Raw genomic sequence first — 16,912 nt, 5'->3', positions numbered from 1 at the left:
GAATTTGGGTGTTAATAAAGCAAACTGTATCTCATTGTGTTTATTCTTACCGTGTTGGTGAAGGACTACTGACTAAACACTGATAATTAATTACAAATGCAAGTGTTAAATGAACTGCAAAATGTTAACAGAGCGTCCAGGTTTCCCTTTTCGTCGAAGACGACGTTAATCATAACGCGGCATCTTCGCTATCGAGCAAACCTGTCAGCTGCTGATTTATCTTCTAATCATGTTTTATTATTGTTTAAAGTGTTAGTGTAGGTAAAAACCCAAACACACACATACACATTCTGAGATGGGATCAATAATGCATACAGTCCTGCAGGTTTACAGGGAAGTATTGACCCCACTATAAAAACACTAATCTATAACTCCATTACAGGACGGAGGAGCTGAGCCCCGAGCGCTGAGGTTTAACGAAAAGTTAAATTGAGCAGCGGGAGTTCTCAGCGTTACAGATTGACCACATTGCACGACATATCACTGAGAGCAGCAGCACGTTTCATTCTGTCATAGCATGTGAGTTAGAATGAAGTAAAGGTGGAGGCATTTGTAGCCTTTGAAGGGTAATTTTTTTTAATCAAAAATCCCGTAATCATTTTGAAAGCCAGATGGGTAGTTTTGGTTTCATCACAGAGGTGTTCAAGTGTCTGTCTAAGGGAGTTTTTATGTATCCCCAATGATATGAGAAAATAAAACTTTATTGATTGTATACTGATAGAAAATTAGCTAATCCAATAAAATGAGGCGGAGGGGGCTTTGGTTGAACATAAAATTCAATTTAAAGCTCCTGTGGGGAGTTTGTAGTTGGTCATGAAACAGACTGAAATTAAGTCTGATGTCTCCATATGACCTACAAAAGACCTTCAGGCAGAAGACTGATCATTTCTACATTATTGTATATGTCTGTCACCTCTGCTGCGGGGTAGGAGTAAAACGAGTCAATTAACAGCACAACGATTTAGTCTTCAGTGACATTTAGATGAATGATATTTGGAAGGGATTAAAAGACATTATAAATAATAAAAAAGAGAAATATGATGTTTAAAAGACAGTGTGGACCAGTCTGATGATAACAGCCATTAAATACTGTTTCACGCACATATGGTAGCCTGGATGCTAAAAACTGTAATCCTATCCTTTAATTTAGGACGTCAGACATTTACCAAGTAATAAGGAACGAAGACGCAGGAACAACTGACTGAAATAATCAAGTGTACTTTCTATAATGGTCAGAGATACATTTATTAATATTTGCACCGACACCTTCCAGAAGGCCAAATAGCTTCATAAGTCAGTGGAGTTATTATGCAACAGTTATATTTGCTCTGTCCCTGTGCAGCACTGTAACACTGGAACGAGGTGCCAAGATTCAACCTCCCTTCACGCTCTGTCAAAATTAGAACAACAGTGTCTCAGATAACACCTGAGCTACGGCGGACAGATCGATGCTCATGTAAGCGTCCATCAATACAGTTTCTCTGCTCACGAGGCCACCTGGCTGTCCGTTTAATTCAATCTGCTTCTATTTCAGTTCTCTGTCTGGAATTTACTGACGAGCTTTATGGAGGTGTTGTGTGCCAAATAGCAGCTTCAGATCTTTGACGTCTCCTGGCTGCCTGCATGCACACTTCTTTTACAATAACGCAAACACAGGAGCTCATTCAAACACTTCATTTGTTATGTTTTAATCACATCCTGTTCTTGTTTTTTTTTGTTTTAGGTTGTACTTTCCCAGCAGTTAAATCAAGTTTTTAAAAATAAAAACACCCTCAGACTTCTAACACAGTCGTTATTCTTCTCAGCTGTGATGTCTATGACTAAGAGTTGTCAATTATCTTTTTTTTTTTTTTACAGTCTGGTCACTCAGCTGTTTTGCAGCATCACACAGAATACCTTCACTAATGCACACATAGCTTCCTGCATCTCCCTCTATCATCATTTCCAAGCCCAAGATCTGGCAGATGGCTGATGTTCAAGACAGGTCTGGTTTTACTCAAGGTTTCTGCATCTTAAAGGCAGCTTTTTCTTGCCACTCTAACTGTCCTAATGTTGCTTAGTGCCGGGCTCATGGTGGAAACATGTTAAGTCTTTGAATGTCTGGACCTGCACTTTCTGTAAAATTGTCTATGAATTGGTTCAATACAAATAAAGATTGACTGACTGATAGCTTGGTGTGAACTGTGTGCACTTTGCAAAGAGTTATGAACAGAAACAGAGTAAAAAAAAAATTTGATTTGAAAAAATTACACTATCTCGAAAAAAGAATCATGAATGATGCTTTTGCTCTGTGATTTTTAAAGAACTGAGGTTTTTATCTGAAACATTTTACTCTCAGACTCCAGAACAAATCTTTTATTGTCTAACTTTGGTGACTCAGGCATCATCGCACTCTAAATAATGTACAATTAATTACAAGATTTATTACCAGTGTTTCATCAGGATACATTTTTCATTAAAGACTCTTCATGTCTTAAAAACAATGATTTCATTTTGTAGCTTTGTTTTTGTTAATTTTACGGTAAACCCATGCATCGAGTCACAGAGTACATTCTCTGGCCAAATAATCGACATATTTTCCAGTAAATGTTTGTGTTTTGATTTAATTGCGTCTGCTGTCCTCACCTGGTCGATGGGCTCCTGCAGCCAGAGACGGATGAGCGTGGCCAGGGTGTAGTAGAGGATCAGCAGCATGATGGGATTGACAAAGTGGTACCACATACGCTGCGGGTGCACAATGAGCTTCCATGTGTAGGAACAGTTGCTCTGAACAATGGGAGAGATGCCAAATACACTGCAGAGACAGACAGACAGAAATATGAGGATAGAAACAAGCATAGCACTGAAGATATGACATCAGAAACGTTCAGAATGAAGTTAACAGGTCTTAAACATAAAGATAAATAATTGCAGTGGAAGGGTTTAATGCTTTCTGTGAATACAACTTGTAGTTTCTTTTAAAGATATATGTAGCTACAACAGTTAAGCACAATAAAAAACAGCTTTGTTGTCTAACATATATGGACTCTATTGGGGGACTATAGAAAGTTGGTCAGAAAAATCAAGACATTCATAGTAACATAAGATAGAGGATTAGTGATCATCATTTTTCTTTGCTTTCTGATTTTTCACAGACCTATACATAAAACCGATAAAACATAAAAAGTATTGCATAAAAAAATGCAACCAATTATTGTCTCTCAGAAATCAAATCTTAACTAATCAAGTGGTTCCAGGGTTTATACATGTACCTGAAAAAAGAGAAGCTTTGTCCTTATTCCTGAAGCCCAGGTTAAAACAATACTTAAACTCTCTTTAAACCAACTGAATCAGGACTAAAAAGATTGTCTTCCTTAAATTGTGTTTCCTTTGAACACATGAATACTATTGCTTCAATCTTTTGTAAACTGGTCCAATGTAATAGATCAGGGGTTGTTTTCATTGAGATAAGTGTACAGTTTAATTCATTACATTCTATCCAGTGTAGGAGCGTTTAGAGTTCTTCGTCTATAAATCTAGTGATTGATTCCAGAAGTAAAGCCAAAATAAATGAGGTGATGGACACCTCAATTTGCAAAGGGAACCTGCAGAGTCAGGTTGTCTTTTGGTTTAATAAAATATATCTTGGCTTGGTTTCACCATGTTATCTGAGGTTACCAGCCCAGAAGACCTCTCTAGAAATCAATGGGAAAAGACTCTTTGTCCTGGTAATGCCAAAAACATTCCCCTCCTCTGGCCCGTAAAGAGCCTTCAAATCAAAGTCTTTGTGAAGAGTTCTAGAGCTGAACATGAGGCTTTGATTTTTTTTATTAGTAGTATATTAACCTCCTTGGATGACCAGATTGAGAATCATTACCACACCCTTAGTTTGCTTTTCAACCCATTCATGATATTACTGTACATCCTGTGTAAATCAGTTATTTTGGGGCATTTCCCCTACAATGGTGTGTGTGTGTGTGTGTGTGTGTGTGTGTGTGTGTGTGTGTGTGTGTGTGTGTGTGTGTGTGTGTGTGTGTGTGTGTGAAGGTAATATACTGGTATGATAAAGACAGGCTTTAAATACACATGCCTCCTTTCTGTGTCATTTTGGAAGTTTACTTGGCATGTCCAATTGGCAGAAGAATCCAAAGATGATTTCCATAGACAAAGAAATAAACAGGTTTATAAAACCAATTGGTTGAGATATTGAGAAGTTCATGCCTGGACAACATTTCAAAGCATGCTCCCATCCCAAAACACTCCAATGATTTGAGACTCAGCTAATCTAGTTAATCGGTAAATCGGTATTAGTCATGATTAAAGGAGGTATGTTTTGAACAACTGAACATTCAGTTCTTGGAAGTTTTTTCAATATCGGCCCTTATGCTCTTAACAGATAGTATCAAACTGCCTTCAAAATGTTATCACAATGTCAACCAATCAAAAAAAGGTTAGTAAGTAAAGCTACAGTAAAAAGAGCATCATTTAAGATTCTAACATTTTAATGCCTTCATGTTAACAGCTTGATAATTGAAGTGTAGTATTTGGTTCTGATTAGAAATGTGTACTTCAAAGCATTCCTGCTAAACAAATCATTTTCTACGCCCTAATCCTGGAATCTGTGAAATGTACAGGGGCTGAAAAATCTGTTTGTACCACAAAGGATGCCACATGATTCCCTCCTTTTCCTCTGAGCAGAATAAAGGTCATCTGCTCAACAGGAAGGGCACTGACGTCTTCCACTGACAACCACACAGATTTATATGCGCCCGAAGTCTTTTCTTTCTTTGCCATGTGGAGGAGTAAACACCCCCCTCTGACCCCATCACACTTCCTGAACGGTTTCTTGTTGCAGTTGGGGAAGGCCACATGTAGCTAGTCACATGACTGGGGACTTCCATTGTAAGGAAGGGAGGCAGGAAGCAGAGTCGAAGCCAGACCTCTCAACAGTCTCACTCAACACCCGGCAGACAGCAAGGCCAAGTCACTGTCAACAAGCACAATTAGGACAGGCACTGAGGTGGCCTATTGTCCAATGGGGGGGCTGCACACATTTACGTCTGTAAGAGTTTCCCTGTGTCCGCCTGAGAGCGTGCAGAGAGGAAACAGGCTGGATCAGATGAAAATGTCATGCTTTTATCATGACATAGGGCCAAAGCTTTGCACAGCAGACGACAGGAATACCTCAGTGCCGTGGAAAGTCAACATGAACACTTGAGGAGAAGGGCAGATGATGGAATAGTTCCCTTGTTCATGTTAATGGCTATTAAAGAAGCTTGTGGTACACTTTCCAAAACTTCCTTCATTATAATATATAGAAAAAAGTGATTGTAATGTTTTTTGAGGGAGGTGGGGTTAAACTAAACGTGGAATTGTCATCATTGCTGGAAATTTTGTGCATGACTGATTCTGTATAAATAATGTGGGTCAGTTACCAACTCTCAGGAGGGAGCTTTATATACACAACAGGATGTAGAGTTTTAAAAGTGTGCAGATGGTGCGAGGGATGTCAGTTCATTCTAATAAGTCTTATTTAACAAGAGACCCATCAATGCAGCAGTGTAATAACACCTTATCTGCCATCTAAACCAGGAGAGGGATGGGAAGGACACAAGGTTTGTCCAAGGCAGTTTGAACTAAACATAGCTGTAAATAGCCTCGGTCCTGACACGCAGCAGCACAGCTTTCAAATGAGAAACCGTGAGATCAATACAACTCTGCAACACCAAGGGCACTGAGACAAAAGCTACTGTGAAACAATAGCTACAGTGCTGCTGCTGAGGTTTTAAAGCGTCATGAATTAAAGATTCAGATTAGGTGCTGCAAGTTAAATGAACTTCTGTTCAGAGCTTCTTCTTTTTTTTAAACTTTAACTGTTTGTTCTGTGGAGTTTTTGAAGGGGATTTCCATTGAAGAAATCCAACTTTATTTTTTACTACTCACTCACTTACAACAGAAAATGATCTGGAAATGGTATATAATTTAAATTTAAAACTGTATCTTTGTAACTGGTGACCGAGTAAATACATCTCAGTACTGTTGTCTCTGCCAAAGAAAAACATCTTAAAGACAAAATGGGGAATTTGTAGACCTTTTAACATTTTGTAAATGTATCACATCTGGGCAGCTGTTGATTATCTTTTTTAAATGATAAATGGACTTGAGCTTGGATAGCACTTTTCTAGCCTTCTGACAACTCAAATCACTTTTTGCACAGCAGGTCACAGCTACACATTCACACACTGAAAGGAGTTGCTTTGTAAAGTGACCATCAGAAGTAACTAATCCCATTCATACGCACTCATAAGCTGCCAATTAAGCAGTGGGGGCAATTTAGTGTAAATTGCCCAAGCATGAAGCTGCAGTGTCAAACCATAATAAAACTAGAATAAATAAACTAGTCACGGCATGTCTGCTTCCCTTAATGGCCTAAATAAGATCTTCTATTTCTGAGGTACCAGCGTCTCTTGAATTCAGACAATAAGAGTAAATACTTTTTCATAAAAACATTTCTCGTAATTCTGATTTGACAATGAAGTCACTTCATCTACGAATAATACACATTGCATGCTTACATGCTTCCTCTTTGCTGCCATAGTGGAAAAAGCATGTTAATGTGCTATCCTTCATATTTCTTGAATAAGTGATTAAATAGCCTTGTCTGTGTTTGCGGTTGTGAGTGAGTCGAGTTCCTTTCTATTGTTCTGCATTCATCACAACTGTGACTAACATATGTTGGAAAGATGTGCAACTATGTGGCGTTACTCCAACCACAACGTTTTACTGCTGCAGCCACAGACAGCTGATTGTCTCCTCTCTCATGCATAATGAAACAACACTTGTTGTAGTGAAGAGCCTAAAAGCTCTGCTGCTGATATTGATGTGCTGTGAATAGAATAAAGATATACAGTTTCCCCCTCCAGCTGCATCGCCTTTTCCTTCTTGTTTGTAACAATAGTAAATATTTATCATCGTTTAAACAAACTTGCCTTGGGTGCAATAATCATTGTACAGTCAAAGGAGGTCTGGCTGAGCACTATCATCACATCATGTGTTTTCCCATTATTAAGGAGCCAGACACCCGAAGTATGGGCTTGTTCTATTAATGTTTCCTGGTAAATAAGACCCAGAATATATGTTGCTGGTATGTTTTAATTTCTTCTGATTGAGCTCTAGTGTGAGAGAAAGTTTAAACTCTCACTCACACTTTTAAATGATAAAACGTCTATTATTTAAACTTTGCTCAAATAAAACCTAGCTACGCTAAAAGACAGACAGAAAACACACAAGGTAACGCAGAAGATAGAAGATAAAAGAACTTAATGGCATTTTATTTTGTCACCTGATGTAGCTGTCGTCCGGTGAAATGGATTCCTGGAAGAACTGAAACTGGTAGAGGTAGAGGACGATGAGGTGTCCAGCGCTAAAGATGGCCATCAGCACGCACATGCAGCTGAAGATGAGTGTGTCGAAGGTCCGGCAGAGAGACCACCAGGTGCAAAGGAACAGGAAGATGAAGAAGTAAACAGCTGAGGTCAACGAGGGCAGTATGATTCCTGCAAACACGAAAAGGGAGCGTTAGAAGCAGGTTCAAACAAATACTGTTTCAAGATACGTTATTAATGAGCTGTTTTTGAACTGTACTCGATTTTCTTCTTACAACATATTCATGTTTGTTTCAGTCCCATTCAAATTTCAACCCTCCTTTACCAGAAATATACAAAATCACAACCCCATTAAAACACATTCAAAAGCATCTAGAAGATAAAGTTATGGGACGTTAACTATTTAAAACTCCACAGTGTTTTTCAAGCAAGTTTAGAGAATTTGAAAGCAGACCTTCACATTTCATTACTTTTGAGTTGCTAAAGAAAAAAAATCACAGAAACATACTGATTGTGATGAAATAGGATCAACATGTGGATTCACTTCACCACATGCACAGCTGCTCACCTGTCATGCCCAACAAGATGGTGACCACCACCTGCCCAGCGGTGGTGATCAAGTTCCCGATAACCTCCTTCACTTTGGATGCGACCTGCGCCACGTGCCGCAGGACCTTCATCTTCGTGCTCTCCTTCGCCTCCTCCTCTTCCTCTTCCTCCTCTTCTTCGTCCAGCTCCTCGTCCTCCTCATCCTCCTCGGCCTCGTACCCTGCATCAAGGTCCTCCTCGAGCAGGATGTTGTTGTCCAGGCTTAGCTTCTCCTCTTCCTCCTTTGCGGGATGGATGACAGTGACGCGTTATATTCCAGTAATGAATGATTGTGCAGTCTGAGCTCTCCATGGTGCTGAAAACTGTTTCCTACAGGTAGTCCTCCCAGTTGGCAGCATTTCTGGGGCATGTTCGCCATGTAGCCCAGATTATTTAAACAAATGTGTGGTTTATGCGGTTGTTTGACATATCTGAGCAACTCCTGGCAGATGTTTTTCCCCTGTTTGCTCATGATGTAATACAGCCAGCTCTTCCTTGGCTGCACTTTCAAACCAACTGTGTGTCCCTTCTTTCAGCTCCGTAACTTAAAGGCATAATGACTAGTGAGCCATTTCCTGTGACTTATAAAGCACACAAAAGGCGCTAGACAAAGACAGACCGAGGTGGTAAAACTGCTGCTGGAATCAAAAACCAATTTCAGCTCAGACGGCTTCGTGGCAGGAATAAACACAACGCCGGATCGACACGTGAATTCCTGGTGTTTCTTCGCTGTAATGGGAAGTGGGGCCATCTGTGCCAGCATGAGCAGCACATTAGAAGTGAAAGTAAATGTGGATTTAATTAACAGTGAGTCATAAAGAGTCAGTAGGACTCGGCAGCAGATGAGGGCTGTTTTCCAAGTCATCAACACGCAGAGGGAACAAGCTACGTACAAACTTCTGCTCTGCTTCTTCCAGTTTTTAGGCTCAGAGGGGGACAGAGAAGACACTTCACTGGACGTGTCAGCGAGTTCAAACCACCGTCAGGATGAAGAAGCTGAGCTGTTATAACTTGTTTGCATGCCTGCCAGTCAACATTAACTGCAAACTGTAAATGATGGAAAGCTCATTGTCCTATTTTTCCCCTTGTCAAGAATCATGCAATACGCCTGTGTACACATGTTCACACTGCTGTTTGTGTGCGAGAAACGTTTTAATCGTCGTTCTATTTAAGAGACTGCTCTTCCGAAAACATTTTCATCATCTTACGTTTTGTTTAGAAGAATGAAAGTTAGCTAGTAGTACACAGTTCGTACTGCTCTGTCCTGCTCTGCTGTCAAGGAGAAGTTACTACTTGTTTCATGTTTGTCCATTTGTTGTTCCATGTCAGAGTTACTGTGTCTTTCCCTTTTTAATTGTTTCCTCTCGGGCTAATTCTTGTTTGGTTGTCTTCGCCATGCTATGAGCATTTTGTTTATTGCTTCTTTGCAATCAACTCATCGGATGAGAAATTTGATAATTCACGAAAGGAAATACCTCAGATCTTCTGTGTCTTGTTTCTAAACCTCTGGATGATTTATACTGTTTTCTCTGATTACCTCAGGAGGTAATTGTTTCAGGGATAGAGACAAACAAGTAAGATTGGATGGATTAGACAACTAAGATACAAACAGAGAGACAGACAATACATGTCAGCACAAATGAAACCCACTTGTTCCTCTGCATCAAAGTCAGTGTTGTACTGGGCCATGTCCTCAGCCGGCCTCTTCTGGACCAGACTACGACACAGCAGCCAAATGGCCAAGCCGGCCACGAACATGCCGATGTCAGGGATGAACACTCGGATGCCGTTCCCTGCGTCTGCACCAATCACACTGAGGACAAACACAAAATATAAGACATGTTGTGACAGAAAGCAGATGCCTGTTTTCTATAAGAAAGATCTATTTCAATGCATCCCAGAATTGGGATTTGAAGCAACATGGAAATCAAAACTCAATGATGGAAAATGGGACAGAGTACAACTACCCTAACTGTCTACGGACAATCACTTTTAATATGAAACAGTTCTTTTAAGAAATCCCGGGACTTGTGGTTGCTTATAAATTCTGGATGAGGCCCAGAAATTACTGAGCAGTCGCATGTTTGCATCTGGACTGGAACATTTGTCACATATCACCCACGATGTCTGTCTCAATCATCTTGGGTCTGTGATTGTTTAAAAAGCGGTCCAATCAAAAAAAAAAAAAAAAAAAGCCTTTAAAAAAAAGCTGGTAAGTTGTCACTGAACATCATTTTCCTTGAACGCATGTCTGCGTCGGCTGGAGTTGCACTAAAGCTCATAAAAACAGCAATTTATATCTCTCAGAAAACAATACCTGTTCACACGAATACATGAGAATGTGCATTTTTTTCCATGACTCAGCTGTTGTTTTAATATGTGTAGTGTTGATTGCTTCAGCTTTTATATGGAGTACCACCCTTTTTAATGAAATCTGGCTCACTGCATGTAAATGTGAGTGAAATTCCATTTGAAGAAAAAAAAAAAAGCCAGGAGGCCATGAGGTATTTTTTTTAATTTTTTTGTTTACAGCCTTAGAAACTGAATACATCGTCGATGATTAAGTCGGGTGAACAATATGCTCCTTTGTACTTCATGAATACATTAAATACACTGAAAAGGTGTTTTCATATTTAATGTCTTACTTAAGATATTATGTGAGCACTTCATTATTTTCATCAACAACAATCAAGTATGCAGTTCCTCCAAACACTAACGCTGTACAAAGCTTTATTGTCATTATTGCATTGATGCCCTCAGAGTTACACCTTTCAGGATCAATAATGTAAAAGACAAAACTAAACATTATAGAAGGTTGTATAACAGATCAATAGGCCACTGTCGCCATGGTGTGTGGTTTTTATTTATTTATTAAAATGTCTTACACAAAACAATGTTTTAAGTCTTGTGCTTTACTGTAGGCTAACAAGGCTTTTGTAACTTTTGTTATTTGATTAGTCTGCTCACCTTAAACTAAATACCAAAAGGGTTGTTCAAACAGGAAGCTAAACAGTGGCGGCAAGCTGTTGCCATGACATCAGCAGTAACTTCAGGCTTTGAATGAGTCGCTGGGATGTGTTGGTGCTGCGTGAGGACAGGCTTTATGAGGTGTCATGATTGCATTGTACAATTAAAGCAAATAAAAGTTGTCCTCAAAAATGGCTAACAGGTTTTAAATCCTTTAAAACTCACTTTTATCATCCAAACCAATTTCTATTTCAGTTTTACTACAATCACGCTGCATCCTGTGTTTTGCCAGCAAAGTGTTTTCTTTAGGCTACGTATCATGCTGAGCTCTTGGTGCAGTTAAACTGTTTACAATAAACAGAACATACTATTCTGTAGAGCAGGCTACCAAGCAAAAGCCGACAAAAGTTGGAAGGAATTGTAAGGCAACTGGTCATTTCAGCCTCATTCTGGCCTTGAATGGATACAAAGCTTATAAAAGTTAACAAGATGAAAAACAGGGTGCTAACAAACATGATGGAAAACGCACACCCAGATAAATAGTCGGGCCTTGGGCTGCTGTTTGTGACTTAACTCTCATCAAGGACGTCTTTTTTCCGTGCGCTTTATTGTCGTGAGGCTTTGTGCATCCTCACACAGATGAAAGAGATGGAAACCGTCAGAGCCGGACAAGGTTGAGCCAGAAACTTTAATGACTGCTTCTTTCCCCTTGTTTATCATGCAAGAGAGTTACAAAAACATCAGCAGTGCTAAGACCTGTCCTGCCTCACACTGCCGGCCCAATTACTCATGAGGCTTCAGTGAAAGGATACACATTAAGAGACAGCAAAACCGGTCGTAAACCATCTAAATATTTGGTATATTTCGAGGATTCGGAAAGGTCAGGCTTGAGACAACTGAAGGATCTGTTTTGAGTGCAATGGTTTCAAACAGGTCAGATTCCTCCTATACATCTGACTAATGTGCTGCATTTTCCTCCACAGAGGCAGTTAAAGGAGAAAGTATCCGCTCATGCAGAAAATGCAGCAGTAAACATTGTATATACAGTATATGATCCTCAACACAAACAGGTAAATGCAGACCGGATCAAATGTTTATGGCTCTACTTCCACCACTTACAGTATACTGTCCACCGAGGGCTGTTGAGTACTGGAAAAAGGATGTGGCTGAGTTTGGACATTCCCGTACATAGGAAACCAACACGGTGACGGGGTGTGAGGAGACCAACACAGCAGCTAAAACATAACTAGGTTAACTGTTCATCAAGAATCCACACAGGGACAGGTTAGCAGCAATCATAACGCTTGTCAGAGGACGAGCCAGCATGGCTAAATGCAGAAAGTGGTGTTTAATTGCATTGTGGAGTTGCTATATTTAGGACACTCTGCACAAACAATGCAGCGTGCTGCTTGAACAAACAGAGCCACGTTTCTGACCTCTGACGATTTTCATATATATCTATATATCTATATCTATATACAGTTTAAATGTTGACAGTATCATTCATTTAGTTAGATAATTTTCTTACCTCTCAAAGCCAATTTGTCGAATGGACTTCTCCCACGAGGAACCTGGAAAAAAAAATTAGTTTATGAATAATTGTATTTATATATCAAATATTACCATCATCTTTAAACAACACAGAATCAGAATTATACAAAAAATAAACACTGGTTGATTTAAATCTGGTCATTCAAGGCTACAAAAAACTTTCACACATGTATGAAGAGATGATTTCCATCACTGTATCTAGAATAAAAAACTAATAACTATTGATTATTTTTCAGTGTCTGTAACAGAGAAACACAAATAAAACAGGGTTCAATCATTTTAAGTTGAGTGTTATTTGAGATAGAGCAATAAACCATACAGTGCCCACTGTTTAGATAACCTAGTTGTTAAAACTGTTCAGGTAAAACCTCTGATTTGTTTAAACTTAGACTCCTTGAAGTGTTCCTGAACGTCAGCCCAGTGCTCAGAAAGAGATTTCCAGGTACTCAAACGGCACACTCAGAAGAAGTGGCCTTTGTGTTTTTCTGCCAGAGAAAACAAAACATGAGTTGGTGACTTGAGGATCTCAACTGAATGACGCATTGATATGTCGGCTGTTTTGACGGTGAACTAGATGGCTAATTAGGTGCTGAACTGCTGCTGGGGTGATGAAGTCTCTCTTTTATGGAGCGCAGCGGGGGACGGAGAAGACGTTAAAACACACTTTGGTGAGAGGAGAGACAAGAGAAAAAGCCACATCAGATTTATTGGACACAGCGTGAAAAACACTTTTACTATCAGGAGGCTGCTGAGATTGACAAATGATGTGACTGAAATTCTTGTTAAAAAGTGTACAGAGCATTAGGTAACATGATAGAAAATAAAATAAACTATTTGACAATATGATGGTTCAATCTTGCAAATAAAATACAGTGAGCACAGATAGTAACAAATGTGTTTTACAACCACCTAGCTACAGAGTGAAATTAGAAAAAAGTCGCACACATCTCTTGCAGAGCTAGCTCCCCCCCAAATTCTTTAATTAAGAAACATACACGTGTAATTTGAGAGGTTTTTAATTAACATAAGAGTAATTTTAGGTTAAAAGCAACAGAGAACTTAAATCCAACACAACCTAAACTTGGCCGTTCAACCGCTTAGAAAAGAAATGAAAAAACCAAGATGTATTTGAGGTAGATAAAGCTAATTATGAATCATCCAGCAAATGCTGTCGCTTAACATAATTCAAGAACAAGCCCCATGTTTTATGAAATCTTTACGTTAAACCTTTTGTTACAAATCGTATCTTTTAAGATATTAAATTATCCATACCAGTAACAGATTATCCAGATTAGTATGGAGAAGCTTTTAATGCAAAGATGTGACGTGTCGTATCTGTAAGTCACTGTTTCTAAGTGGATCTGCTGTTCTTCATGTTTCTAATCATGTTTCTCCTGACTTCCTCATCTCTGAATTAGTACCATTTAATCTGAGGGTAGCAGATAGTTATCAAACTGCATGGCTATTATACACAGGCCTTCATCCAGTGGGTGCATGCATATCCATTGAGAGGGATTAGACATTGCTTTACTTTTTTTGTGACAAATTCAGACTTTTACAAAGTGTTAAATGCAAATGCTGAAATCCTGACAACAGTAAGTGTGAGTATTTGCACAAGCTTTATGTAACAGGGGCAAATAAAAAACAATCTGATGAATGAAACAACTGTTCATAGTCCTTCAATTTTTCTCCGTAATTACAAACTAAGTATCCAGTAAAGGAATGAGTCACTCTGTTGGGCACTTTGTCAGAAACAGGAAACAGAGTCTGAATGCCATTAAAGTTCATTAAAACAACAATGTACAATGTTTCTTTATCACTCCTCAGTGACAACAGTGGCTTCAGCGGTAGCTGTGCAGATGTTTGTTGGTTTTTTGTTTGGGGGAAGTTGGAGGTCCAGTCATCTGTGATGGGAGGAGCTCTCCATGACTAACCTCTGACTTAACCTCTGACACCTAACACCCACAGCCCTCCTCCTCCGACTCATCTGTTTAAACACTGAAGGAATCTCTGCTCCTCCGCACATCCACGCCTGTGTTAAAATGCCTGAAACCAGACTTAAAAAACAAGAAACACAAATGAAGGATTATTCTTTGGGTGTGATTGTTTGGGCCAGTTGACTTCCTGAGCGACACCTAGGCTCTGTAACGTTTACAGATCACAACTTGTTTATCAAACCTTACGATTAGAATCTGAACACTTTATGCACTTCTACACCTTTACCCATGTTCCATGCATTTGCACTTTGTATGTTTTATGTATTGTCTGTATTTTATTAAGTATATCTGACTCTCCCTGTAACCACATTTATAGGTCATAGATTACAAAACGCTCATTTTATCCTTCTTAAGTTTGAACTCCACAGACTGAAATTCAGCTCTAATGTCAACAGGCAACATAATCAATCAGTATTGTAATACCAGGGACCAATGTGAGGCAACAGATGTAAGAGGAAACCCATCCTGTGTGTGAAATCATACACAAGGAATGTTAGAAGTAAAGTCTGATCCTTTCGATGAGGAGGAGTATATTTTGTAATTCTGAGTCTGAACTCAGCGTGTAGAGATTTCTGGAAAAGAGTGTGAGAGGTTCTGCCCATTGAAGTGAGGCGAAGCCGTTTCCACCCCAGCTGAGCACCAAAAATACCTGTCCTCAGACTTTATGTGAGCGTCATAAAACTCCCTTTGTACTTGCTGGGCCGTTAACCTCTCAGTGCAGCATTTCTTTGCACTCTCCCCTCTATCTCTGGGGCCTAACACAAGTTGTCCTTTTCTGCAGAGACGAGCGATACGCAGCGTTAACAACTCAGCACATCATCATTATAATCAGGCCATCAGTAAGGGGAAGGAGGATGTAGTATATGTTTTTATATTTAAAGAGTGCGAGGAAGGATATGTGTGGATAAACAGGATAAATAAAGGTCAACAACACCGTTTATTTGGTTTAATGAAGACAGTCTCTGGGGAACTGGGCACCAAAAAAAAGCCACTGAACAGGCCGTTTACTTCTTATGAGCTGATGAAATATCCACCATATCCGCCAGAAATGAGCCATATCAAACATTGAAGGAACTTTTTATTCTTAGTTTTATCCTACTTGGTTGCTAAATGGGTGAGGGTTGCTGGTACAGGCAATGACAGTGAAGGCGTTTAGACAATGACAGGAAAGCATTTCAAAAGTCAGCATAGTTTTTTTGTCACTATCTGACAATTTCGTAGTCGTTATCTGAAATAGAGTGAGCTCCACCCATCTGTTGCTCTTTGATGGTTAATGCAAATGCCTAATGTAAACGCAATTCCCAGCTTGATGAGTCAGCTCGGAAGAATGACAGCCAACCACGGCTCATCTGGTGACCAGCAACCGGCCCGGGGGGGGGGGGGGGGGGGGGTGGGGTAATCTATTCTGGGAAGGATTCTCTCATTCATACTCATTTTGATGGTGTATTTGGCGAGAGTGACCAGAGGAAATTACATGAAGTTATCTGGAGGGAGGATAACCGCCCACCCGCACTGGAGGACTCCTTGTTTATTCTTGGCTGCTTAAAGGAAAAGGGTGTCAAAAGGCTGAACACCAGATAAAGAAATTTGAGATAAGGCTTTAAGTCCGATTGTTGGAGTCCGGTCACGGGGACAAAGACTGCTGTTTGACTTCCTTTTTCATATGTAGACCAAAAATAGACATAGGGGGAGGACTTCAGGAAGTAAAACATCTAACAATGAGTGTATTAAGACGCACACCTGGGTTTAATTTGTTTTTCTTTGTGTTATGTTGTGCGATAAATGTGATCAGCAACATACTACACAAGTCATGTTGGAGATTGTTTTGTTACTTACTCGTTTTTTGACTTTTCAATCATAGTCTTCAGTGTCTCTCTGGCTCCACATAACGGTTTTTTGGGGGGTTTTTTACGAGAATGTAATGTTTAATCTCCACACCCTGTGCCTCATTAATTGTGAAATGACAGTCAGGATCTACCAGCTGCTCATTGAAAGAGCAGATCGTAGCACAGACAGAGACTCTGCTGTTAAATGTTGCAGATAATGACTCAAGATGGTTCTCATTCAAGAGCTTTATGGTCAACTATCAGAGACTGCATCCTCAATGCTTTGACTTATAGAAAGTTCATATTCAACACTGGAAGTGTAAAGGGTAACTCATGGAGTGGTTTGATATGACACTCGATAATGGCACATGGTAAACATAATATTACAATATCAAAGTGATTCTGAGATCAATCATATATTGGAAGACAATAAAATGAAAAAATAAATCATCACAATAAATCACAGGAGTGGTTAGGGTTAGGGTTAGGGTTAGGGTTAGGGTTAGTAAAATATCATTATTTGGCACCAGTGACATGATAATTGAACCCACACACTGAATTTGCCCCACCCCTCTTCAGCACGTTTACAGCACCAGGTGGAAGGGACGAAAACTGCACA

General features: G+C 39.6%; 1 protein-coding gene across 1 annotated transcript in view; it reads right to left on the bottom strand.

Annotated features, from left to right (window-relative positions):
• piezo2b (piezo-type mechanosensitive ion channel component 2b) overlaps positions 1–16,912 on the bottom strand; it is a 75,359-nt gene that overhangs the window by 44,259 nt on the left and 14,188 nt on the right. The window contains exons 4-8 of the mRNA XM_079348496.1: positions 12,448–12,490; positions 9,603–9,765; positions 7,933–8,194; positions 7,322–7,535; positions 2,626–2,794 (exon numbers count right to left, since the gene is read on the bottom strand). Coding sequence (XP_079204622.1) covers positions 2,626–2,794; positions 7,322–7,535; positions 7,933–8,194; positions 9,603–9,765; positions 12,448–12,490 — 851 coding nt within the window. The remainder of the gene's footprint in view (positions 1–2,625; positions 2,795–7,321; positions 7,536–7,932; positions 8,195–9,602; positions 9,766–12,447; positions 12,491–16,912) is intronic.

This window comes from Symphodus melops, assembly GCF_947650265.1.
Source record: "Symphodus melops genome assembly, chromosome: 7".
Classification (NCBI taxonomy): domain Eukaryota; kingdom Metazoa; phylum Chordata; class Actinopteri; order Labriformes; family Labridae; genus Symphodus; species Symphodus melops.
The sequence above is the reverse complement of the archived record's forward strand: the minus strand, read 5'-3'. Positions and strand labels throughout refer to the sequence as shown.